Source organism: Bos indicus x Bos taurus, chromosome 19 (assembly GCF_003369695.1).
Source record: "Bos indicus x Bos taurus breed Angus x Brahman F1 hybrid chromosome 19, Bos_hybrid_MaternalHap_v2.0, whole genome shotgun sequence".
Lineage (NCBI taxonomy): Eukaryota > Metazoa > Chordata > Mammalia > Artiodactyla > Bovidae > Bos > Bos indicus x Bos taurus.
The window spans coordinates 47,333,261-47,356,279 of record NC_040094.1 but is presented as its reverse complement, the minus strand read 5'-3'; the positions used below and the strand labels follow the sequence as shown (position 1 = coordinate 47,356,279).

The window sequence follows — 23,019 nt, the reverse complement described above, 5'->3', positions numbered from 1 at the left end:
GTCTCCTCTATTGCAGGCAGATTCTTTACCATCTGAGCCACTAGAGAAGTCCCATTATGTTATGCACATTTTACCACAATTTTTTTTTAAAAGAAGAGGAGGGAGCAAGGACCATTTGAGGATCCCTTGGTATCCCCAGGGCTCCTAGTGGCCCTCTTTCTGCTTGTCACCCGGACAGACCTAAGGTAGAGAATGAGCCTTGGAAGGAAATGAAGCTCCTCCTGATAACAGCTCCTCAGACTGAAGACCCTTCCAAAACTCTCTGCTCACGGTGTGACCCTCCTGTTTCTAGCTCCCTGGGCCCCGGCCCATGTCCCCCAGCTCCCAGATATTGCTCATTCTTCTGAGGAATATGCATGAGGCCTCAGGTGACATTATCACACACACACTCACAAAAACCCAACTCAACAAATTAATTGGCTTTAAAAAACAACTCAGAGGCTGGTTGGGACCTCAGCCCAGCCTTGCTGAAGCTGTTTATTTATGGGGAGGACTGTGGGCCCTTGAAGTCCCCAGGGCTGCCATGCAGTGGAAAGTCCAGGACTCCAGCTCCAGCTCAGTCACTCTGGGCCTCTTGGTAACTCACCTGGGCTAAGGCCCCAGGCCAGGCACCTGAAAGAGAGCGTGAGACGGAAAGGGTTCTACTTCCCCCTCCACACCCCAGCTCCTGATGATGACCCCACCTCCACCAGCCGGCACCAAGGCCGTAGGGGCTCAGGGAAGGGGGTGAAGAGGATCAGGGTCAAGGCCCTAGGCCCAGGACATTCTCTTCCACCTGCAACCTGGCTCCTCACAGCCAGAAGCCCACAGAGGAAGCCCCACCTGAGCGATTCATCTGGCCTTGAGAGACCCCGGAAGAGGCAGGAGGGTGTGACTGGTGGGTCAAGATTGGGTGCAAAGACCAAGGAGGGCAGGGGCAGGGCAGGAAGGGATGAAGGGGAGGTGACGGGAGCACTAAGAATGCAGGGGCGATGGGTGGGGCCGGACTGCTCTCTGTCTTCTGCAGTGTCCTCGAGGGGGTGAAGCCGGAAGAGAAGGGCTCTAGGGCATGTGGTGTGGCTCTGGACACCCCCCGGGGGGGTGGGCTGCACTCACCCTGGAGGGGTCTGCTTCACCCAGACATGATGTGCTTGACAAAGGCTGGGAAAGAAGACGGAAAACAGCCACATCACATGGCCCCTCTCGGCCCCTTAAACCCCTCCTGCTTTATACCACCAGACTGCAAACCTTCCCACCACCCTTTCTTCAGACTATGATTCCGTTTCCTGTTTGGGGTTGATGGGGAGAAGGTAGAAGAAAGGAAGGGAACTAACCGCTGCTCTGTGTGCCCTCTCTGTGCTGATACCAGACATGGATGAAATGAGCTACATTATCTCTGCCAATCCCTGCAACCCTGGGAAAGGGGCCAGCATCACCCCGTTGCTCAGATGAGAAAACCAATGTTAAGAGGAGGTAAGCAACTTGCTTAAGATCACCCAGCTGGTATATCACAGAGCTATCTCCAAAATCCACGCTCCTTCCATTATGCAGTGATGTTCACTCCCAGGAGGGAAAAGAGCAATATCCACTGGGAGCTCACCAAAGACCGTGGGGCACTCCTGCATCTGTTCTGTCCTGCAGCCTCTCCTGGCCGGAACTGTACCCACCCCACCCCATCCCTGGCTGCCCGAGGAAGTGCGAAATGAGTTGGTACCTTCGTAATTGATGCAGCCATTGGCATCCTCCTGACCTGCTAACAGCTGCTCCACTTCAGCCTCACTCATCTTCTCCCCTGGGGTGGGAGACAGTGGGCACTTAATGACAGATGGGCAAAGGAGGACCGGCCAAACCCAAACACCCCCTTGAGTCTGATGGCCCAGGACTTCCTGGATCAAGGAAGTGGTCAAACCAAACCACCCCCAAGGCTCTGAAAGGTGGAGTCAAGGTCTTAAGACCCTTCCTAGCCCCCAAGGTCTCTCCCTCTGCCTACAGCCACCAGTGGGTGAGCAGACCAAGGCCCTAGCGACAGAGGCAAAGAAAAGGACAGGGGCCCTGGGTCCCACCTTTCAGGCCTCACCCTGCAATGCCAGCCTGCTCTCCTCTCCTTCCAACCCTGCTGAGCAAACCCAGTTGGGGACGATGGTACCTACAGAACCCAGGGAGACGGGCTTGGACCAGAACATGAGACTCAGGATGCAGGGAGCCCCACGTCACCCCAACATACACCATGCTTCTTCTGTTCCTCTCCCTTGGGCTCTGCCCCTGCCTGGCGGGCATACGTACCCAGGGTGGCAAGGACGTGGCGAAGCTCAGCGCCCATGACCGTGCCATTGCTCTCCTTGTCGAATACACGCAGCCCCTCCACAAAGTCCTCGTAGGTGCCCTGCTCCTTGTTTCGGGAGATGTGCTGCAGGATGGGCAGGAAGGTCTCAAAGTCCAGCATCTTGGAATTCATCTCTTCCGGCAGGGACCGGGAAGGAAAGGAATTCGACATGAGCTTGAGGGGACCAGAGGCTCGGGAGGGGTCTCATCCGGCCGGCTCTGCCAGGCTAGCCCAGAGCTCGGCTGCCATCACTTCTGGGTGGGGCCCCCAGTCAGGAATCCTGGAGGGCACAAAGCCCCAGGAGCCCGGCAAGAGCTGGCTCTGGGCACTCTTCTCAGTGAAAGGACCCGGGACCTGTGACTCCACCCTGACCTCTGAACTCCAGGCGGCCAGTGGGGCAGGGAGGTGAGCAGCCCCAAGTTCTCACATTCTCACATTCACAACTTAGACTTCGGATACTCCCAGTCTCAAGGGTAAACTGACAGGACTGCAAAAAGAAAACTTTGCACAACTCCAAATTTGGGTCCTCTCACTAGTCCCCACCGCCTGGAGCAAGTCTGAATCAATAATGACTAGCACCTGTCTCCCACATTGTGCTGTGTTAAAAGTTTTAATTTACTTTTGTGTTTTTGACAAGCTATAAACTGCAAAAAGAAATTGGCAAAAGACAATTTCTGTTATTAAACTACAGATTGCAATAATTATTTAAAGAATTCCTACTGAACAATAGGAAAAAGATGAGAAACCTGGAATAAAAACTCTTGAATATTTACCAAAGTTAAAAAAAAAACAATACTTTCATAGAGGTAAAACCATTTTTAAGTATCCCAAGGCTGACATTGCTTTCTTTTATAACCCAGAAACCTCCCACAATGGAAAGACCCAATTATCTTTTGCCCTCTGAGAAGCTCTACTGACACAGGCAGGCTCCTGGTCCTCTGGTCCTTTCTGACCCACATCCTTCACCTTTTCTTCCACAGCAAGAGTAGGAAGGGAAGGACCCAGAACCAAGCAAGAGGGCAGGAAGGCCCCAATATAGGGCCCAGGAAATCTCTAGAAACGATCCACCCTGGCTAAGGGCTCCTGCCCAGGTCTGCCCAGCCCCGGCCCCTCAGAAGGACTCATGTGTTAGGGGCAGCTGTTAGCCTGACTGCCACAGTGACAGATGACATTCACAAATGGGACCCCTTGTACCACTTTCTAAACCCTCATTCACTAAAACCTATCTGATGCAAACCAGTGAAACAGGCATCATTATAGAGCTGAGCCGGAGTCTGCTCTAATTTATATTAAATGAACAATTTGCAATCTCAGTGCCATATTATCAGAAACACATTATCTGTGATACAACTCATGGTGGTCACGGGACATCTCAGTGCTGTAACACCTCACCCACAATTTCTGGTGGAGGCGGGGGCGGTGGTCAGTTCCCAATTTCCCTCCCAGCCCCCCTGCCTCATGTCCCAGGTGCCCTGAAGCAGCAGAAAGTCACGCCTGCTCCCCAGGAGCTCCCACTCTCACGGAGAACATGAGAACAAGCCCAGGTCACACTCTTTTGAGGACTGACCAAGGGCCAGATGTTTCCGGGTCATTCTAGCAATGGGAGGCAGGTAACCTGAGGAGAGCATGTTGGTCTTGAAGGGAGAGAGCCCCAGGGGTGGAGAGGGGAGGCTGACCTTCCGGCTTGGGCTTGCCCAGGACACGCAGCACCTCGGCATTGGTGGGGTTCTGGCCCAGGGCTCGCAGCACGTCCCCACACTGCCCATAGGCGATCTTCAGCTCTCCAGTCGGGGTCCGGTCAAACAACGAAAAGGCCTCTTTGAACTCTGCAGAGAAAAGACTGACTGCAGCCCCCTGGGGCCAAGCGAAGGCAGTGACTAGGGGCTGATCAGCTTCTACCCTTGTTGAAGAACAGGTCAATGGAGTTGATAAAATATTTCTCTACAGCCAGCACGCCAGCCCCTCCCTGGAACCCATGCCCACCCCATCTTTGACAACTAAAGCACTGTCCTGGAGCCACCATGACCTGTTCCAGCACTGGGCCTGGGATCTCTTCCAGGAACCACTTGTCACATCATTTGACGTCTCCCCTCCTCTACCCTTCCCATCCACTCATCTTTCCCTCTGCAGGTGAGGTGCCTGACAGTGAAAAAAAAGCAGGGAAGTAAAAAGAGCACTGGCTCAGGAGTCAGGACTCCTGGGTTCCCCTCCTGGCTCTGCCAACCAATGTGGAATAAGCTGGGCTGGGTCTCAGTTTCCTTGAGCAAACACACCAAGAGTCAGTCCTCACCTGACCCTCCCAGTTGAGTGCCAAAGGAGGGAGCTGTGTGTGGAGCCACTTTGCAAAGTGATAAGATCTGTTCAGAAGTCAGCCAATAACAGTAATGCCTGTCCCAGGCTGAAAGGGAGCTCTCAGGCCGGACAAGGTGGCAAGGTTGGATAGTCAACCCACCCCAGCTCTGCCACTGACCCACAGGTGGCCTCAGGCAAACTCCCAACTTCCGTGGGCCCTCTGTCTCTCAGCTCTAAGGTGGAATGACAGTGTGCACCTGTTGGGGTTGCGGGGGGGATGACAAAGCCCCCCAAGCATGGTGTCTAGCACGTGGTAAGTGACTTAGCTAACTGTGTATGTGTGTGTGTGCACACGTGCGTGTGGGGTCAATCACATTCAATTCTTTGCAACCCCATGGACAGTCTCCTCTGTCTATGGGATTTCCCAGTCAAGAATACTGGAGTGGGTTGCCATGCCCTTCTCTGGGGGATCTTCCCAATCCAGGGATCAAACCCACGTCTCTTGCATCTCCTGCATTGGCAGGTGGATTCTTTACCACCAGTGCCACCAGGGAAGCAGGCAAGTGGCTATTATTATATTTCTAGTTCTGAAGCCAGACTCCCAGAAGATACCAGTGCAGGAGTCCAGGGTGCCAGGCTGAATGAAGGCACTCCTGGGCCCTTTGCAAACAACCTAATTCCTCATCAATTTGGGTTCAACCAGCTCATTACCGGGGACAATTTGGACTGGGTATGGCATTTAAGTACCCTTGTGCTACCCATGAAGAAGCGGTTTACAAAGTGGATTAACAATATAAACCTGAGAAGAATGTGTGAACTACTTAGGAGAAAAGCTGCTTTTAATCCTCTCTAAGTACTTTAGAAACACTTACTTCCTTAGAGGCCGAATATGGATTATTTACAAATCATTCCACAGATCAAAACAGGTTCCCCAAGATGTTTACCTGCAGCTCTTTATTAGGCTTTGTATGAATTGCAAAGAGATAAAACCGCATGTCTTTCAAATTACTAAATAATTGAGCTCAAATTCCATTTCCATTGCTTACTAGCTATGTGACCTCGGGCAAGTAAATATTTAACCTCTATAAACCTCTTCTTTTATAAATGGCACCTACCTCATAGGATCCTTAAATTACATTCAAATAAAATACAATAGCGCATGTAAAAAAATCTTAACTCTGTCATTTCCCCAACAATACTGTTGTTAGTAATCTCTCACTGACTTTAATCCCAATTTTAACACTTAACTTTGTGATCTTAGCCAAGCCACATAACCTCACTGAACCTTGGTTTCCTCCTCTGTCAAAAGGAAGAGCACTGACCTCACAGCTTTGTTAGAAGAATTAAATTCTTAACATGTAAAGCTATTAGCATGGCTTCTGGCACAAATTCATTGTCCGATAAATACAGTAGTTGAATCTGCACTCAGGCTTTTGGATCTCCTAACTCATTCAGAAGAGCGAGGGCAAACTTAAAGATGCAGTCTCCACATAAAAGAATGATGTTTAACAGGAAGATTGAACAAGAATAAGAATGATGACCTATGGTTTGAGCACTTGTCATGGGCCAGCCTCTGAGTTGATAACTTTGCATGAATTACCCCATCTATATTTACAAAAACTTTATACTATAGATATTACTATCCTCATTTATAGGCCACTGCAGATGTGACTTCCAGCCAACTATTAGGGAAAACAAGTGAGGAGAGAGGAGGAGGAAGTGGCCTGTTGTCCCAGTGAATGTTCCTGCCTGCTGGGAAGGCTGGCGCACACATAAAAACCCGACACTGAAGTCTAGGATGGCAACTAGGGGGAAAACTAGCCCAGTGATCTCAACGTATATGAGAGATGACATTCATGGTCTCTGAAGAAACTTTTTCTCAAAGTTCTATAGTAGCGAGCTGCCTGCTAGACCAATGAGCAATGCTGATACCTTTCCAAAGGGATATGGAAATCTGGAGAGGGACCAGAGAGGGAAGTCAGGAGTTAGAAACTAGCTCCTATGAGAAAAAAAAAAAAAAAACATAAAAGAATTTGGGGTTATATCACCCGGAGATTACAAAGCTAAGAAAGGATTTGATGACTATCTCAAATAGATGGAGGTTATCTAGAGAACGCTCAAAAGAATCACAGAATTTCTGAATTGAAGAGAATCGAATACCTTCACTTTGCAGAAGAGAAAATTCAGGTTTAAAGAAGTGACTTGCCCTAAGTCTCAGGGTCACCAGTGGCAGATTTAGGGCTAATAGCCAAGTCTCCTGGTTCCAAATAGTGTTCTTCCAGCAAAACAGAAGAAAATCATCTTCAGCTTCTTCCAGCAAAACAGAAGAAAATCATCTTCAGCTTGACCAAGGAGCAAAGGAAGAGATGGGAGCAAGATCAAAACAGAAACAATTCTAATCCAACCTAAGGAACAATGCCTTTGAAGTCAGAGGGACGAAAGCCTGGAATCAGCTAAGCCCCAGCCCTGAAAATCTTCACAGAGAAAAAAGGCAGCTAGCTGTCCCAGTTGGCTTTGACCAGGATTCTCACTTGGGAAATGAAAAATGTTTATCACTGATTTTCTAGTCTTCCTGCATATCACTGTGTTTGTATTTACAATGAGTATAAATTTAGCTTGCTGTTACTCTTTAGTCGCGAAGTCATTTCTGACTCTTTTGCAACCCCATGGACTGTAGCCTGCCAGACTCCTCTGTTCATGGGATTTCCCGGGCAAGAATACTGGAGTGGGATGCCATTTCCATTTCCAGGGGATCTTCCTGACCCAGGGATCGAACCCGTGTCTCCTACATTGGCAAGCAGATTCTTTACCACTGAGCCACCTGGGAAGTCCATAATATGTAACTAAAATGCATTAAAATTAATTTTAAGAATTTCACAGCACTCCAGACTATTGACAGAAAGTGATTGTCAACAGACTAATACAAAAATGGAGTCAAATTTAGTTCACTAGATTCAAAATGCATCTGCCATCATCACGCCCCTTTTGTGAGTAACTGGCTTTTTGGGAGGGGAAACTTGACAATAACTATTACAATTTTAAATGCACATAGACTTGACACCTCCCTGGTGGTCCAGTGGTTAAGAATCTGCCTTGCAATGCAGGACGCCGGTTCCATCCCTGTCAGGAAACTAAGATCCCATATGTGTGTGCTTAGTCACTCAGTCGTGTCTGACTCTGCGACCCTGTGAACTGTAGCCCACCAGGCTTCCCTGTCCACAGGATTCTCCAGGCAAGAATACTGGAGTGAGTTGCCATTTCCTTCTCCGGGGGAATCTTCCCGACCCAGGGATCCAACCAGCGTCGCTTATGTCTCTCGAGTTGGCAGGCGAGTTCTTTACCACTAGCGCCATCTGGGAAGCCCCAAGATCCCATATGCCAAGGAGCAGCTAAGCGACTCTCCACAGCTAGAGAGTCTGTGAGCTGTCACATAAGCTCCTGCATCACATGGTGAAGACTATGTGTGCCCCAGAGACCCAAGGCAGCCTAATTAATTAATTTTTAAGAATAAAAAAAATAAAATGCACATATACTTTGACTCATTGCTAGGAAAGTCTCCTGGGGAAAGCATAATGATTTTTCCCCCAGCTGGGGATAATCTGAAGGTCTAGCAATATGAACTAATTGGATTAAAAAGTGTATCAACATGTGAGAATCTATACAATGTTTTAAAAGAATGAGGTAGAACTGTTTTGTGTTAAATATAAAAAAACATTTAAATAGATTATTAAATAATATATACTGTGTTATATATTGTTGAACCCAAATGCATATTAAATGAAAGATGCAGGAGAGTATGTACCCTAGGACTCAATCTGTGTAAACTTTACACATACTTACATATGTACTGATATAACATGATATATTTTTATCAAGGGATACATAGACCTGTTAACAATGATTGTTTTGGGGAGAGCAGATCAGCATGAAAGGAAAGCAAGGGGAAAATATTTTTATTTTCATCACTTATTTTTAAGTAGTATACTAATTTTTATCATGTGCTTGTGTTAGTTTAATTTTTCAAACATAGCCAGTGCTTAAAATCAAGGTCCCTTCCAGTTCATATGATTTTCTGTCCAAGAGTGATTTGATGGGGGAAACAGAGGGATAAATTGCAGTGAGGGTGAGGCTCTAAAGTAGACATCACATGATGAAACATTTCGTTCTCAAAACACCAGAATCCTACAAAAGAAGGGCTGAGGGACTTGCCTAGAAGCTACACTTAATAATATTTATATAACATTGAGAAAACAAATTGTCTTCATCAAAGATAGAGAAGAGTTGATGGAGACCACAGGTGGACTAGGGTCCCCCCAAGACACCGCTGGGCCTGCCACCATTAGGGGGTTGAGCGTCTTGGCAGACTTCATGATGCAGAGGGAGAGAGCTGGTAGCCTAAGGAGGGCTTTTCAATAACAGGAACAGAAATGATGGCTTTTAAATATCTTGGATTTTAGTGTAGAGAAAAGAAAAAAAAACTTTTTTTGCTATGCATCTGTTATGTTCCAGGCTGTCTGGCAGAGCTGTTCAGAACTCAAGTCTGGAATCAGATTGCCTTAGTTGGAATCCTGGCTCTACCACCAACTATCTGTGTGAGACTGAGCAGACCACCCAACCTCTTTATGCCTCGGTTTTATCACCTGTAAAGTGGGGTGGTGATAGTCCCTACCTCATAGGGTTGTGGTAAGAATTAAATAAATTAACGCATGTAAAGTGCTTAAGTAAGAACAGTCAAAAAGAGTAAACCCATACGTGCTGTTTTGTTTTTGTTTGTTTGTTTGTGGTGGCGTTTTTGTTTGTTTTTTGGATTGTTTTTTCGGCCGCACTGGGAATCTCGGTTCCCTGACAAGGGATTGAACCCTGACAGTGAAAGCCCAGAATCCTAACCATGAGGCCACCAGGGAATTCCCTATACTTGCTATTTTGCATAACTGTTTCCCGTCATGCCTTTGTGTACCCTGACTCAAATACAGGTTTGCACTGATGATGGTGATGAAATGATGGTGATGGTGATGGTGGTGATGATGGTGATGGTGGTGGTGATGATGATGGTGGTGGTGGTGATGATGGTGATGCTAGTGGTGATGATGGTGGTGGTGGTGATGGTGATGGTGGTAATGGTGACGATAGTGATGATGGTGATGAAATGATGGTGATGGTGGTGATGGTAGTGATGATGGTGATGCTAGTGGTGATGATGTTGGTGGTGGTGGTGATGATGGTGATGCTAGTGGTGATGATGGTGGTGGTGGTGGTGGTGATGGTGGTGATGGTGACGATAGTGATGATGGTGATGAAATGATGGTGATGGTGGTGGTGGTGATGATGGTGATGCTAGTGGTGATGATGGTGGTGGTGGTGATGGTGATGGTGGTGATGGTGATGGTGGTGATGGTGGTGATGATGGTGATGCTAGTGGTGATGATGATGGTGGTGCTGGTGATGGTGATGGTGGTGATGGTGACGATAGTGATGATGGTGATGAAATGATGGTGATGATGATGGTGGTGGTGGTGATGGTGATGGTGGTGATGGTGGTGATGATGGTGATGCTAGTGGTGATGATGGTGGTGGTGGTGATGATGGTGATGCTAGTGGTGATGATGGTGGTGGTGGTGATGGTGATGGTGGTGATGGTGACGATAGTGATGATGGTGATGAAATGATGGTGATGGTGGTGGTGGTGATGATGGTGATGCTAGTGGTGATGATGGTGGTGGTGGTGATGGTGATGGTGGTGATGGTGATGGTGGTGATGGTGGTGATGATGGTGATGCTAGTGGTGATGATGGTGGTGGTGGTGATGGTGATGGTGGTGATGGTGATGGTAGTGATGATGGTGATGAAATGATGGTGATGGTGGTGATGGTGGTGATGATGGTGATGCTAGTGGTGATGATGATGGTGGTGCTGGTGATGGTGATGGTGGTGATGGTGACGATAGTGATGATGGTGATGAAATGATGGTGATGATGATGGTGGTGGTGGTGATGGTGATGGTGGTGATGGTGGTGATGATGGTGATGCTAGTGGTGATGATGTTGGTGGTGGTGATGATGGTGATGCTAGTGGTGATGATGGTGGTGGTGGTGATGGTGATGGTGGTGATGGTGACGATAGTGATGATGGTGATGAAATGATGGTGATGGTGATGGTGGTGATGATGGTGATGCTAGTGGTGATGATGATGGTGGTGCTGGTGATGGTGATGGTGGTGATGGTGACGATAGTGATGATGGTGATGAAATGATGGTGATGATGATGGTGGTGGTGGTGATGGTGACAATAGCGATGATGGTGATGACAGTGACACTGATGATTACTATTATGGTGATCATGACAACCCCTTCCCCAGGAGTCACAACAGAGAGGGTGTGGAGCGGGTGTTGGAGTTATTAGTACTCACCTTCGATCTGGTCAGCAGTGAAGTCTATCTGTGGAGAGAAACACAGAGGAATGAGGGCTGGGACTGCTAACGGCTTCCAGTGAGAAGCAGAAACAGCTTCCGGGGATGCTGGGTCACCTGCTGTAGACCCAGATGAGGAGGGAAGGAGATTATGGGCTGACAGTCAGACACTGGCCTCCTGATGACCAAGCCACAACTGACAGCCTATCAAATACTGCAGCCTCCAAAGCTCTCTCAACACCACTTATGAAGTGATGGCTCCAAGTGAGAGGGAAAGAGAAGTGCTCTGAATAACTCTGGAGCCCACACAACTCCTTATTATAATTCCTTTGGATCAAATGTAAATTCCATCCTAGCCACTGTAAATGGTTTCTCCCCTTTCTACTTGACACTGACTTTCAATCTACCTCCTTCAAGAAGCCTTCCCTCACCCCCTTCCACTCCAGCCCCTCCTTCAGCACACATCCCTCCCAGGCACCCTGCAGGGAAGCCTAGTGTGAACGAGCCCAAGATGCTTCCTGTTTTCCAGTCATGCCTTTACGTGTACCGTGGCTCCTTAAAAGCCGGGTCCCCACCGGGCAGGGAATTGGAAAGAAAAAACCTGACACAGAGTAGGTACTCAAAAACTATTTGTTGCAAGGAGTAAATTTTGGATTTTCTTCCCCTCAATTCAAATCTGAGTATAAAAGCAGAAGGTGGAAAGCTCTGAAGATGAATGACAATGAACAAGCATGAGTCATCATTTTAATTTAGCATCTCGTGTGTTACTTCATGGTCTTTATCCACCACCACCCCCTCAAATCCGCCCTCCACTGGTGGTGGAGACCAATCCTGGAGCATCTTCTTCTTCTTCCTAGTTCTGGTTCTGCTGCTCTGTGCCCATCCAAAGCTGACGTCACTAATGAGAACCCCTGAAGGTGGCCAGAATGAGCTAGGAGAGCAGGAAAAAGGTTACACTGTGTGGGGAAAGCAACTGGCCATGCCCAGGACGGACTTTGCCAGAGGTGTAGGTGACAGTGGCCAGAAAGCTAAAGAAACCCCCCAAATGGGGCAAAGGATGCCTTGAATGAACCCTCTGAGGAACGGTGCCACTTGCCTTACTTTGCAATGCTTTAAGTCCCAGGAGTAAACGTGTAAGAAATATTAATATAAAAACATAACATCAGAATATATAGTCATAACCACACACATTGGACTTAAGTTTACCTTTGCTTTATCTTTTTTTAAAATTTTTTCTACTTTATTGAGGTATAATTGACAAAATTGTAAGATATTGAAAGTGTACACTGTGATGATTTAATATATGTATACATTGTGAAAGAATTCCTCCCATGTGTTAACTGATAATGTGTCACCTTATTTATTTATTTTCTATTTTATTTTTGTGAGAACACTTAGGTTCTACTCTGTTGTGCTGTGCTAAGTCACTTCAGTCACGTCTGACTCTTTGTGACCCCATGAACTGTAGCCCGCCAGACTCCTCTGTCTATGAGATTTTCCAGGCAAGAACACTGGAGTGGATTGCCTTTCCCTTCTCCAGGGGATCTTCCCGACCCAGGGATCAAACCAGTGTCTCTCATGTCCCCCGCGTTGGCAGGTAGGTTCTTTACCACTAGTGCTACCTGGGAAGCCCTCTACTCTGTTAGCAAATTTCAATTATACAATACAGTATTACTGATCGTAGTCACCATGTTTTACATTAGATCCTCAGACCGGCCCCTGGCAACAACTTTTCTACTCTCTGTTTCTACAGTTTGACTTTTTATTTTTATTTAAATTCCACAGGCATGTTCTACCACGAAGTATTTGTCTTCGTCTGGTTTATTTCATTTATACTTTTGCTCTGTCTTTGAGCAAAGAACCTTCTAAGCAAAGGAACTGGGTAAGTATAAGAGGGGAAATGACCCTCGTGAAAGATACCTAATTTTTTTTCCACTTTAAAGCAATTTCAACAACTCCTAGAACTGGAAGACCCAGACATGGAGAAGACAATTGCAACCAGAGGCAAGAAATTGGGAAAAGTGGGTGCTGGAGGGGAAGTGATAGGCCAAAGAGAAGGCACTCCACTGATACCAGCAGGCAGCTCTTGTCCAGACTAGGTTGACCCACAGGAACAGTACGTTATCAGAACTAATCAGAAATACAGGTTTCCTAAAAGGGGAGATAGTCAGCTTTTCTTGCTAGGCTCTGCTCACAGAGGGAGTGGTGTATGACCTAGAAAAGCTTCGGGCACTTTCAAGGTCTTTTCCTTTGCCTCAGTTTCCCCAGAGTGTCCCATAACCAAGCCCAGTGGTGGGGAAACTGCCTCCATCTCTTGGCCAAGCCAGGTCTGCTTAACTCCTCCCTTACTGGAATGACCATAGGTTAACCCTATGGTTCTGGGCACGGTGGCAGGTCCCCCAGGGCTGTGGACACTCGGAAGAACGCTGGGAGAGCCAACAAGTGTCATCCAGTTAGAGTTCTGGAGGCTAGTTTCCTGGCCTCTTTGTCATAGAACCAGGCCCTGAGCTGTAATTTTGATCTGATAACTCACCAACCCCCCAGCTCTGCCCTGAGGCTGAGATCCCCAAGGGCCCACCATTCCCAACCAGTTATTAATAGCTTTTCATACCAGTAGCCACTTGACCTCTTACATTCTGGCGCTGATGCTTTAAACTGCTTGAGTCTCCAGGGGGCTCTGAGCCCCTCCTTCCTTGGCTCATCCCTTCCCAGTTCCATTCCTTAAGCAGCTGGGCCAGATAGCTGAGAGGCCTAAAATGACTGAATCAGCAGGCAGGGTCTATACCAGCTCCAAGGAGAGGAGCCTTCCAGTGTGAGGGGAGCAGGGCGGGGCAGAGAGGGAACAGGGCTGGGGCAGCCGAGGAAGCCTGGCCCAGCCCCCACACCTGCTGAGACAGAGGGTCTCAGACTGGGATGGGTCGGACCACTGCATACTCCACGCAGGAGCCCAGGGTAAGGGCACAGATGAGGAAGAAAAGAGACTACAGACGGGCTGAGGGTTGAACACCCCAGCCTCCTGACCACTGGGCCACGGCCTGTCAAGCGATGCAACCTCCAAAACTCTCAACACCTCTTGTGAAGTGAAGGCTCCAAGTGAAGGAGGAAGAGAAACGCTGAATGATTCTAGAACCCACAGGCAGGAGGGGTCCACCTTGGTAGGGAAAAGGAGAGGCAAGCTGGCTCTTCTCACCTTACCTAGGGTCTCCTTGCCCCCACCACCCATCCACTGCAAGGGTCTTTGCAAGTGAAACCTTTCCCAGTCCCCAGCACACAGAAATCATGCTCCCTCGCTATTGACATCACCTACTCTGCAATAAACCGGAAGTGATTGTTCTGCGTCTTTTCGCTTAAAGATATCACACAGTCTTTTTTCTTCACTGTGGTGCCTGAAAAATAGTTTGGGTGGTTGGTTGGTTGTGCCTCCCTGCCATTTCCGACTTTACCGAGCAAATGTGGGATAACAGAGCAGGGCTTCCTCAGTCAGGGCAGAAAGCTGTTCTTGAGGAAAAAGAACAGCCTACCAACCAAAAGAGCGCTCCCCAGCACGTTGTCCATCACCCCTGGGACTATGATCGTGGGCGCAGACACCTCAGCCCTCACCCCAGTCCAGCCTCCATGAAGCAGATCTCTGAGCTCCAGGGCCAAGAGAACCCTGAATGTCACTCCCACCCCCATCCCAGTGGCTGAGGCTCACTCACCTTTACACTCTTGGGGTCAAAGGCAGGTTCCTTGAGGGGCTCAGGAGGTGGGGCAGGAGATGCGGCCGGGGCTGTGGCTGGCTTGGCCACCTCCTTCTTAGGCTCAGGCTTCTTGGGAGGCATGTTGTCCTGTTGGGCTCTTCCGAGGAGGTGGGACCTAGGAAGGAATCAAGAGATGTGGAGCGCCAGGGAGATGAGATGGGAGCCTGGGCCGCCTCCTGCCCCTTTTATCCTGGGCAGGAGCCCCCAGAGAGGGGCTGAGTGAGAGCGAGAGCAACTGCTGCTGACTATAAAAGGAAGAAACACCAGCAGGGTACAGCTGACAACTGTGTATTGTCACCAGGTTTGGGGCTACCAGCCCCCTCCCCCGGCCCTTCCCCCCACACTTCACACTCCCCACGGCCTCCACCTCGGGGACAGGAAGGCTGACCCCTTCCGGTCAATTGGTGGACACCCAGAGGGGCCAGGGAAACAGAGCCTCTCAAAAATGCCAGAGTCCAGCCAGAGAGATGAGCTGACTTGAGCAGCTGATAACCCTCACACAAAGCCCAGGGGAGGGCCAGGCTTTTTTTAGCCCCTCCTGAGCAGAGGCAGCCCACTGCACATTCCTTTTAAGCCAAGATCCTTTAAGCCGAGAGCCACTCTGGGGCCTCGGCTCTGCCCTGAGTTTCAACTCCGGCCTGCAGCACCAGAGCAGCAGCTGGTCCAGCCAACCGGCACTGTCTCACACCCTCCCAATCCACAGGGTAAAACCCTCCATCTCTCAGAGCTGGCTCCCCAGGAACTCCCGCAGACCTCAGATTCCTGGGTTCACCCCCTACAGCTTCATTCATTCAACAAAAATGGAGCATGTAAATTGTGCCCAGCAGGGCCAGAGTGAGAAGCAGACAGTTCAGCTGAAAGTCAATGAGACTAGAGATCAGAAAACTTGAGTCTCATTTTTACTATACCTGTAACTCACTCTGTGCCCCCTGGGTGTGTGTGTGTGTGTGTGTGTGTGCGTGTGTGCGTGCGTAGTGCTTACTAGGTATCAGGCACTTGTAGTTAACTGTCATTCATACAAAATTTCCTTAAATCTTCACTACAATCCTATAAGGTAGATATTATTATTACTCCCATTTTGTACATGAGGAGAATGAGACTAAAACTAGTCAAATAGCAAGGCCATTCAGCTAATGAGCTATAAACTAGGATTAGGACAAAGGTGTATTTGATTCTAAAGTTTATGCTTGAATGCAGTGCATGAATGCTCAGCTGTGTCCAACTCTTTGCAACCCAGACTGTAGCCTACCAGGCTCCTCTGTCCATGGAATTTCCCAGGCAAGAATATTGGAGTGAGTTGCCATTTCCTACTCCAGGGGATCTTCCCGATCCTGGGATTAAACCAGAGTCTCCTGAATTGGCAGGCTGATTCTTTACCACTGTGCCACGTGGGAAGACTTGTGCTTGAATAATTGATACTATAACCCCATAGAGTGGGGGACATGTATGTGTGTGGCTCATCAGAAAGGTCAGGAAGAATACACACCAAACTGTCAACAGGAGACACCCCTGGGGACTTGAAGGGTAAGGGCAGGAGGATGACAGCAATTTTCAGTTTTTTAGTTTTTTCACTTCCTGTATTCATGGAAATTTTTACAAGCATGTACTGTTTTTATTAAAAAAAAAAAAAAAAGCTCAGAAAAACAATGATAAAAAAGCTTATCCACTGCACAGAATTGCACAGCTCTATAGCTCAGAGGATGAAGAGAAGTAAAGCTGAGAGAAGCAGAAGAGTCAGAGCCTTTCTAGGTCTGGTTTCCTTTCCTATAAAACAAGACTTCTAGAGCACCTAACACCTGGTCCTCCAGAGTCCACATCTGCCCGTTCTCTGGGTTCCCTCAGCATAGGCTCCAGGTCCCACATCATCAGAGTCTAAAGGGCCCTTAGAGATTGTCTCATCCCTCCTGGTTTGACGAGGAACCTGAGGCCCAGGAAACATCAGAGCTACCATGAGACCTTCAGCCGTTCCCAGCTCCCTGTGTCTAGTGGTGCTCCTACACTACCTGCCCCTCTTGTACCCTGTACGTGCTCCCTCCCTCGGTAAGCAGAGAAGCCTCCAATGAAAACAGGCAGGGGACTTCCCTGGTGGTCCAGTGGATAAGAATCTGCCTTGCAATGCAGGGCATGTGGGCTCTATCCCTGCTTGGGAACTAAGATCCTATGTGCTGTGAAGCAACTAAGCCCGTGCCACAACTACTGAGCCTGATGCCCCAACTAGAGAGGCCCTGTGCCACACTGAGACCCCACACAGCCAAATAGATAAGTACATATTTAAAAAAAAAAAAGAGAGAGATACTGAGGCAGGAAAGGGGACCAGGACTCATCCAAGGGATCCTAGAGCAAGACCAGGGCCCAAACCCTAGGCCAGTCCTGTCCTGGGCTGGCATGGCAGCTCCTTGGCTCTTTTCTCCTCCCCCCACCGCTTCTGCCTTCTATCTTCCTTCTGACTCCTTGTCACCTGCTGGCACCCTTTAGTACTCCCCAGCTGTCCTCTCCCTGACTACCTCCTCCAAGGGTGTTGGGAGCTCAGGTTGTTGGTGATGAGGAAGGAGGGAGGAGGAAGCCCAGACTCTCCGTCTCTCTCTGACCCTACTCACATTCCCTTCCTGGACGAGGTGCAGAGAGAGCCACACTGTAGAAAGCGGCAGGCCAGGGACTTCCCTGATGGCGCAGTGGAGGACGGGAGTCTGCCTGCCAATTCAGGAGAATAGGTTCGACCCCTGGTCCGAGAGGACCCCAAATGCCCTGGAGCAACACAGCCACAACTACTGAGCCTGTGCTCTAGAGCCCGGGAGCCATGAAGTCCCCGAGCTCTAGAGCCCATGCTCCACAGCAAGAGAAGCCACCGCAGTGAGAAACCAGCCCACCACAACAAAGAGTACACCCCGCTTGTCGCAACTAGAGAAAGCCTGCACAGCAGCAAAGACCCAGTACAACCAAAAACAGATACATACATAAAAATTATTAGAAAGAAAGAAAGCTGCAGGCCAGAAGCTACAAGAGCCGGAAGTTACTAGTCCTAACTGCCAGCCACTTCCCCGTCTGGGCCCCAGCTTCCTTATCTCTAAAATGAGAGATAATCAGGAGCTTTCAGTGGTCAACAGATATGTAAGGCTTCCTTAACTTGCTTCCGGCTGTAAGGGACATACCCCTGCCACTTCAATCAGTATGACTCCTGTGTGTTTATATGCTGGAGGCCCCACAGTCATTTCCTAGGATATAGTTCAATGGTTTAAAAGTTTAAAAATAACCAGTTGAATAGAAGAACAAGTTATTCTAATCATTCTGGGAAGAAGTATGATCGCCTAAAGACAGGCAGCTGGAAGGCTGTCTTTTCCTTTCTTTTTCTTCTTTCTCCTCTTTTATTTATTCTTAAAAAAAATTTTTTTTAATTGCTTTCAATTCTAAGGCAAAACAAAGTGTCCAACCTGCTTGGGAACAGAGCTCTGAGGTTAGAAAGCTGAGAACGCTGAATCGGGCTGGGGGATCTGGAAACACAGAAAAGGCGTGGGCTTTGGAGGCAGACAAGCACAGGTCTGAATCCTGGTTTTGCCATTTCTAAATCTTGGGCCCAGCACCCTCAGGATCCTCAACAGTAAACATTTTCTTCTCAAGCTGTTGTGAGATTTGTATGAAATAATAGTTAGGCACCACAAACCATCTCTGGCACAGCGGAAACAAGAGTTGTCAATTTCACTTTGCTTTCTGAGGCCGAGGAAGCTAGGGGTGGGCTCTGGTATCTCAGGTTTCCCAAAAAGACAGCCAGGAGAGGGGCCCACAGGAGGGAGGGATGACTAAGGTGGCAGTGGCTAACGAGATTGTAAGGTGTGGGTTTAGGAACGAGAAGGAGGTGGAAGGGAACGGGAGAGGGGAAGGGCAGCCGTTGGGTACCCACGGAGTAAAATATTTGTGGCTCAGAAAGCATGTAGCAGCTCCCTGGGGCTAGGCAGCCTGCCTGTGAGCGACATTCAGATGAGGAACCTGCCTGCCTGAAACCCCAGTGGGGAAGGAGATGCTCCTCAAATCAATTTCTGACTCTCTTTAAGCAACCCCAGCTAAAAACAAAGTGGCTAGCACTTCAGAAGTGACCAGAGCTATGGTTTCCCAGGAAGAAACACACATCAGGAGTCAAGATACCCGACACTAGCCTGGTTATTACTCAAACTCAGTGATGCCCACAGTTCATGAGACCCCAGGAACTGGATCAGAGGTTCCACTTTCTTATGGTCCTCATTCTGCCTCACAGTCACTGACATTTGCTTCCAATTTCATCCACATAGAGTACCTTAAGGCTTAAAGAATCCACCTTCCAGGAAATGGAGAAGATGTGGGTTAGATCCCTGGGTTGGGAAGATCCCCTAGAGGAAGGTATAGCAACCCACTCCAGTATTCTTGCCTGGAGAACCCCATGGACAGAACAGCCTGGCAGGCTATAGTCCATGGGATTCCAAAGAGTAAGACACCATTGAGAGCACACACACTCCTGAGAGTACCCTTCAGGGGGCCTATGGCGGGGTTTTATCCTTCAATATGTGTTGACCAATCAAAGCAAAGGAAAGAAGAGGTAGCAAGAACCGGCAGCCTGACTACAGCCTCCGGGGAGTCATCGCATGGTCCCCAGCCAGAGTGGGTCCAGCCACTCACATGCTGCCACCAGAAGGAGGAGATGGAAAACGCAGAACAGTTCACACCAATCAGCTTACACCACATGTCGAATCTGGACAAATGCACAGGGCAGGACGGAGACCACCGGGACCGACTGGGCTGGGCTGACACCCGCTCACACATCCTCCTCCCTTTGCCTCTGACCACCAGCGTCTGTGTCCTGCCCTGAGAGAGATCAGTTAGAGCCTCCTGCCTGGGATCAAACGCTGCTGACAACAGGCCTGGCTGTTAATGCCTTGTTCTTGTCACCAGCCCCTCCTCTCTTCTGGCCAGTGTCTCATCAGCTAGACATCATGGGGCAATCCCTGGCCAACACTGCTTTTATCTGTCCCCATAGAGGGCATTGGACAAGCCAGGCTCTGCCGCAAGGACCCAGTCAGGAGTTAGAGTCCTGGGTCAGAGTCCTGACTAATTTGCCAATTAGACAACTAGTTCAGAGAAGGCAATGGCACCCCACTCCAGTACTCTTGCCTGGAAAATCCCATGGATGGAGGAGCCCGGTAGGCTGAAGTCCATGGGGTCGCTAAGAGTCCGACACGACTAAGCGACTTCCCTTTCACTTTTCACTTTCATGCATTGGAGAAGGAAATGGCAACCCACTCCAGTGTTCTTGCCTGGAGAATCCCAGGGACGGGGGAGCCTGGTGGGCTGCCGTCTGTGGGGTCGCACAGAGTCGGACTCAACTAAAGCGACTTAGCAGCAGCAGCAAACTAGTTAACTTATTTATTTGGCTGTATCAGATGTTAGTTGCGACACATAGGACCTTCTATCTTTCTTGAAGCCTGTGGGATTTTTTTAAGTTGCAACATGCAGGATCTTTAGCTGTGGCATGAGAACTCTTAGTTGTGCGTGTGGGATCTAGTCCCCTGACCAGGGATCAAGCCCAAGCCCCTGTATTGGGAGCGCGGAGTCTTAGCCACTGGACCACCAGGGAAGTCCCCTTAGTTAACTTCTTTATATTTCAGTTTTCCCATCCATAAAATGGGGCTGCTAATATAACCTGTGACTGTGAGGATTAAATGAGTTAATACAGGTGATAATGCTTAGAGCAGTGCCTAGCTCAGAGCAAGTGCTCAAAATCCTTAAACTTGATTGAACCAGTATGACTGGTGCACCCCACCAAGGTCAACTGTGGAAGAATTATAAACAGAAAATACCAAGAAATGAAGAAAATTGTGAGATACTCCTTGGGTGAGGGAGACCCCACTCTGAACTGGTGCGAGTGAGCGGTGGCTTTGGTTTATGGCAGGAGGCAGCCAGGCAGGGCTGTGGAATGAGAGAAAGAAAAAGAGTGTGTCTGAGGTTTTCATCACTCTTCTCTGCAATTTCTTGGGACAGTGATGCGACATCACTTTCAGGATTCAAACTGCTGGTTCACACAACAATGTGAGTGCCACTGAACTATATGTTAAATACGGTTAAAATAGTGTTTTCAGGACTTCTCTGGTGGTCTAGTGGTTAAGAACCCACCTTCCAATGCAGGGGACATGGGTTCAATCCCTGGTCCAGAAATTAAGATTCTATCTGCATTTGGACAACTAGGGAACCCACATGCTCCAGAGCCCTCGCATCGCAACCAGAGAGATGCCCGAGAGCCCCAACTAAGACCAATAAATTTTTTTTTAAATAATATGTTTTATATTATGTGACTTTTACTACAATAAAAACATTTTTTAAAATCAATGCTATTTTATGTTATAATTCTTAAAGTGGGAGATGGGTTCATGGTTACTGGTTTTATGCTTCATAACTTACATAAACATTACATATATTCTAAGTATCAAATACTTCAAAAGCAATATATTTAAAAATAAAAAAGTTATCAATGAACTTTTTGTGCCCTGGAGCATTAAAATCTATCCTTCTACCTATCACTTTGTGGGAAACTTTCAGAGTGGATGGATAGATAAATGCACTATTTTGATTTGGCCGTTAGCTTAGGGAGTGTACACAAATATCAAAAGTTATCAAACTGTACAAATTAATGTATGTGCCTATTCTTGTATGTCAATGATTCCCCAACAAAATTCTGTAAAACAAACAAACAAAAAATACTGATCCCGGTGCTGGTAAGGGTACCATTGGGGCATTGAAGATGCACTGTGCTTATGAGGAGCCAATAAAAAACAGGAGGGGGAACTGAACTTTGGACAATTGTTTCCTCTCTGCATCCCCTCAACTCTCCAAGCAAATGAATCGCAATCTAAGAAGCACTTCCCCCTAAGGTTGCTTCTCCCGTGGGAGGTGGAGGGCAAAGGGTGATGTCTGCCATGAGGAGTTATTTTGTGGGGTTGGGTCTGGCTGACTTGGGAGTTTTGATGCCTGGGGTTCTCAGTCCTAGGACTCACCCACCCCTGACCCTCACCCCCTGAGCTAAATGGCACTGGTACACATTGTTGAACAGAGCAACCTATGTACCCACGGGCAAAATAACAAGACAGGTGAAGAGAACAACTAATTCAGATAGATACAACCCACTTGATGACAGATTGTCCTTTAAGTAGAAAGATGACCAGGACAGAACAAGATTTTAAAAGTAGGTTAATAAACATGTTAAAGGTGGTTCAAACAGTAAAGGATCTGCCTGCGATGCAGGAGACTCAGGTTCTATCCCTCGTTCAGGAAGATCCCCTGGAGAGGGGAATGATTTCCCTCTCCAGTGTTGCCTGGAGAGTTCTGTGGTCAGAGGAGCCTGGCGGGCTACAGTCCATGGGGTTGCAAAGAATTGCACGTGACTGATCGACTAACACTTTCACTTTCAAAACAGATAAAGGCAAATATTACCAATATGACACCAGAATGAAAAAACATAAAGAAGAATCAAATAGAAATATCACATATAGAAAAGTATAATAGTTGAAATAAGGAAAACAACTTTAATAAAATAAGCAATGTTAGGCATAAAAAATGAATAACTAAAATTGAGCACACAGTAGACCTGAAAATTAGCAGAACGGACACAGCTGGGAAATGTATTAGGGAACTGAAAGAGAATATATCCCAGAAGAAGAAAAGAAAGGCAAAGAAACGGAAAAGCTAAGAAATATGAGGGATAGAAGCAGTAGTGCTTCGTGGTTAGAAGAGCAATCAAGCTAAGTATACATCCGAAAAAAACCTCACATAAGCTCATAACGGACATGAACAGGATATTCACCTTACCGTGATTTGTGGTGGCAGGACTTGGAAGCAATGTGGGTCTCCGTCACTGGGAATCCCTGGGTAAGAGGCACAGGCACCATGAAAGAGTGTGTAGCAGTTAGAAGCAAAGGATTAGATGCACACACGAAAGAAACATAGTGATAAGTGAGAAACTGAGTGAGATATAAGCCATGATAACACTTCTATAAATTAAAAAATATATGCATGCATATATATATATGCACTACCATGTGTAAAATAGATAGCTAGTGGGAAGTTTCTTTGTAGCACAGGGAGCTCAGCTCAGTGCTCTGTGATGGTCCCGATGGTTGGGATGGGGTAGGGTGGGTTGGGATGGGAACGAGGCTCAAGAGGAGGTGGATATGTGTATACATATATCTGATTCACTCTGTTGAACAGCAAAAACTAACACAACATTGTAAAGCAATTATACTCCAATAAGAAAAAAGAAGTAG

The 23,019-nt window shown here is 47.9% G+C and overlaps 1 protein-coding gene across 2 annotated transcripts; it reads right to left on the bottom strand.

Annotated features, from left to right (window-relative positions):
• Positions 1-416: 416 nt before the first annotated feature.
• MYL4 (myosin light chain 4) lies at positions 417-22,659 on the bottom strand. 2 transcript variants are annotated; one of them, XM_027517484.1, is made up of 8 exons: positions 22,565-22,659; positions 14,699-14,855; positions 11,001-11,028; positions 3,979-4,128; positions 2,263-2,436; positions 1,694-1,771; positions 1,096-1,140; positions 417-612 (listed from the first exon to the last, which is right to left on the bottom strand). In XM_027517484.1, exons 1-7 carry the CDS (start codon positions 22,642-22,644, stop codon positions 1,112-1,114), a joined length of 696 nt encoding a protein of 231 aa, XP_027373285.1. In that variant the 5' UTR covers positions 22,645-22,659; the 3' UTR covers positions 417-612; positions 1,096-1,111. The 2 variants fall into 2 exon arrangements, with proteins under 2 accessions (XP_027373285.1, XP_027373286.1); XM_027517485.1 differs by lacking the exon at positions 22,565-22,659 and adding an exon at positions 15,108-15,196.
• Positions 22,660-23,019: the final 360 nt, after the last annotated feature.

Excerpts from the sequence above, each read along its gene's own strand:
- MYL4 (XM_027517484.1), bottom strand. The coding sequence starts at position 22,644 with ATGGTGCCTGTGCCTCTTACCCAGGGATTCCCAGTGACGGAGACCCAC. Across the intron at positions 14,856-22,564 it reads TCCTGCCACCACAAATCACG|GTCCCACCTCCTCGGAAGAG; the intron begins GTAAGGTGAATA and ends ATTCCTTCCTAG. Across the intron at positions 11,029-14,698 it reads TTGACCCCAAGAGTGTAAAG|ATAGACTTCACTGCTGACCA; the intron begins GTGAGTGAGCCT and ends TTCTCTCCACAG.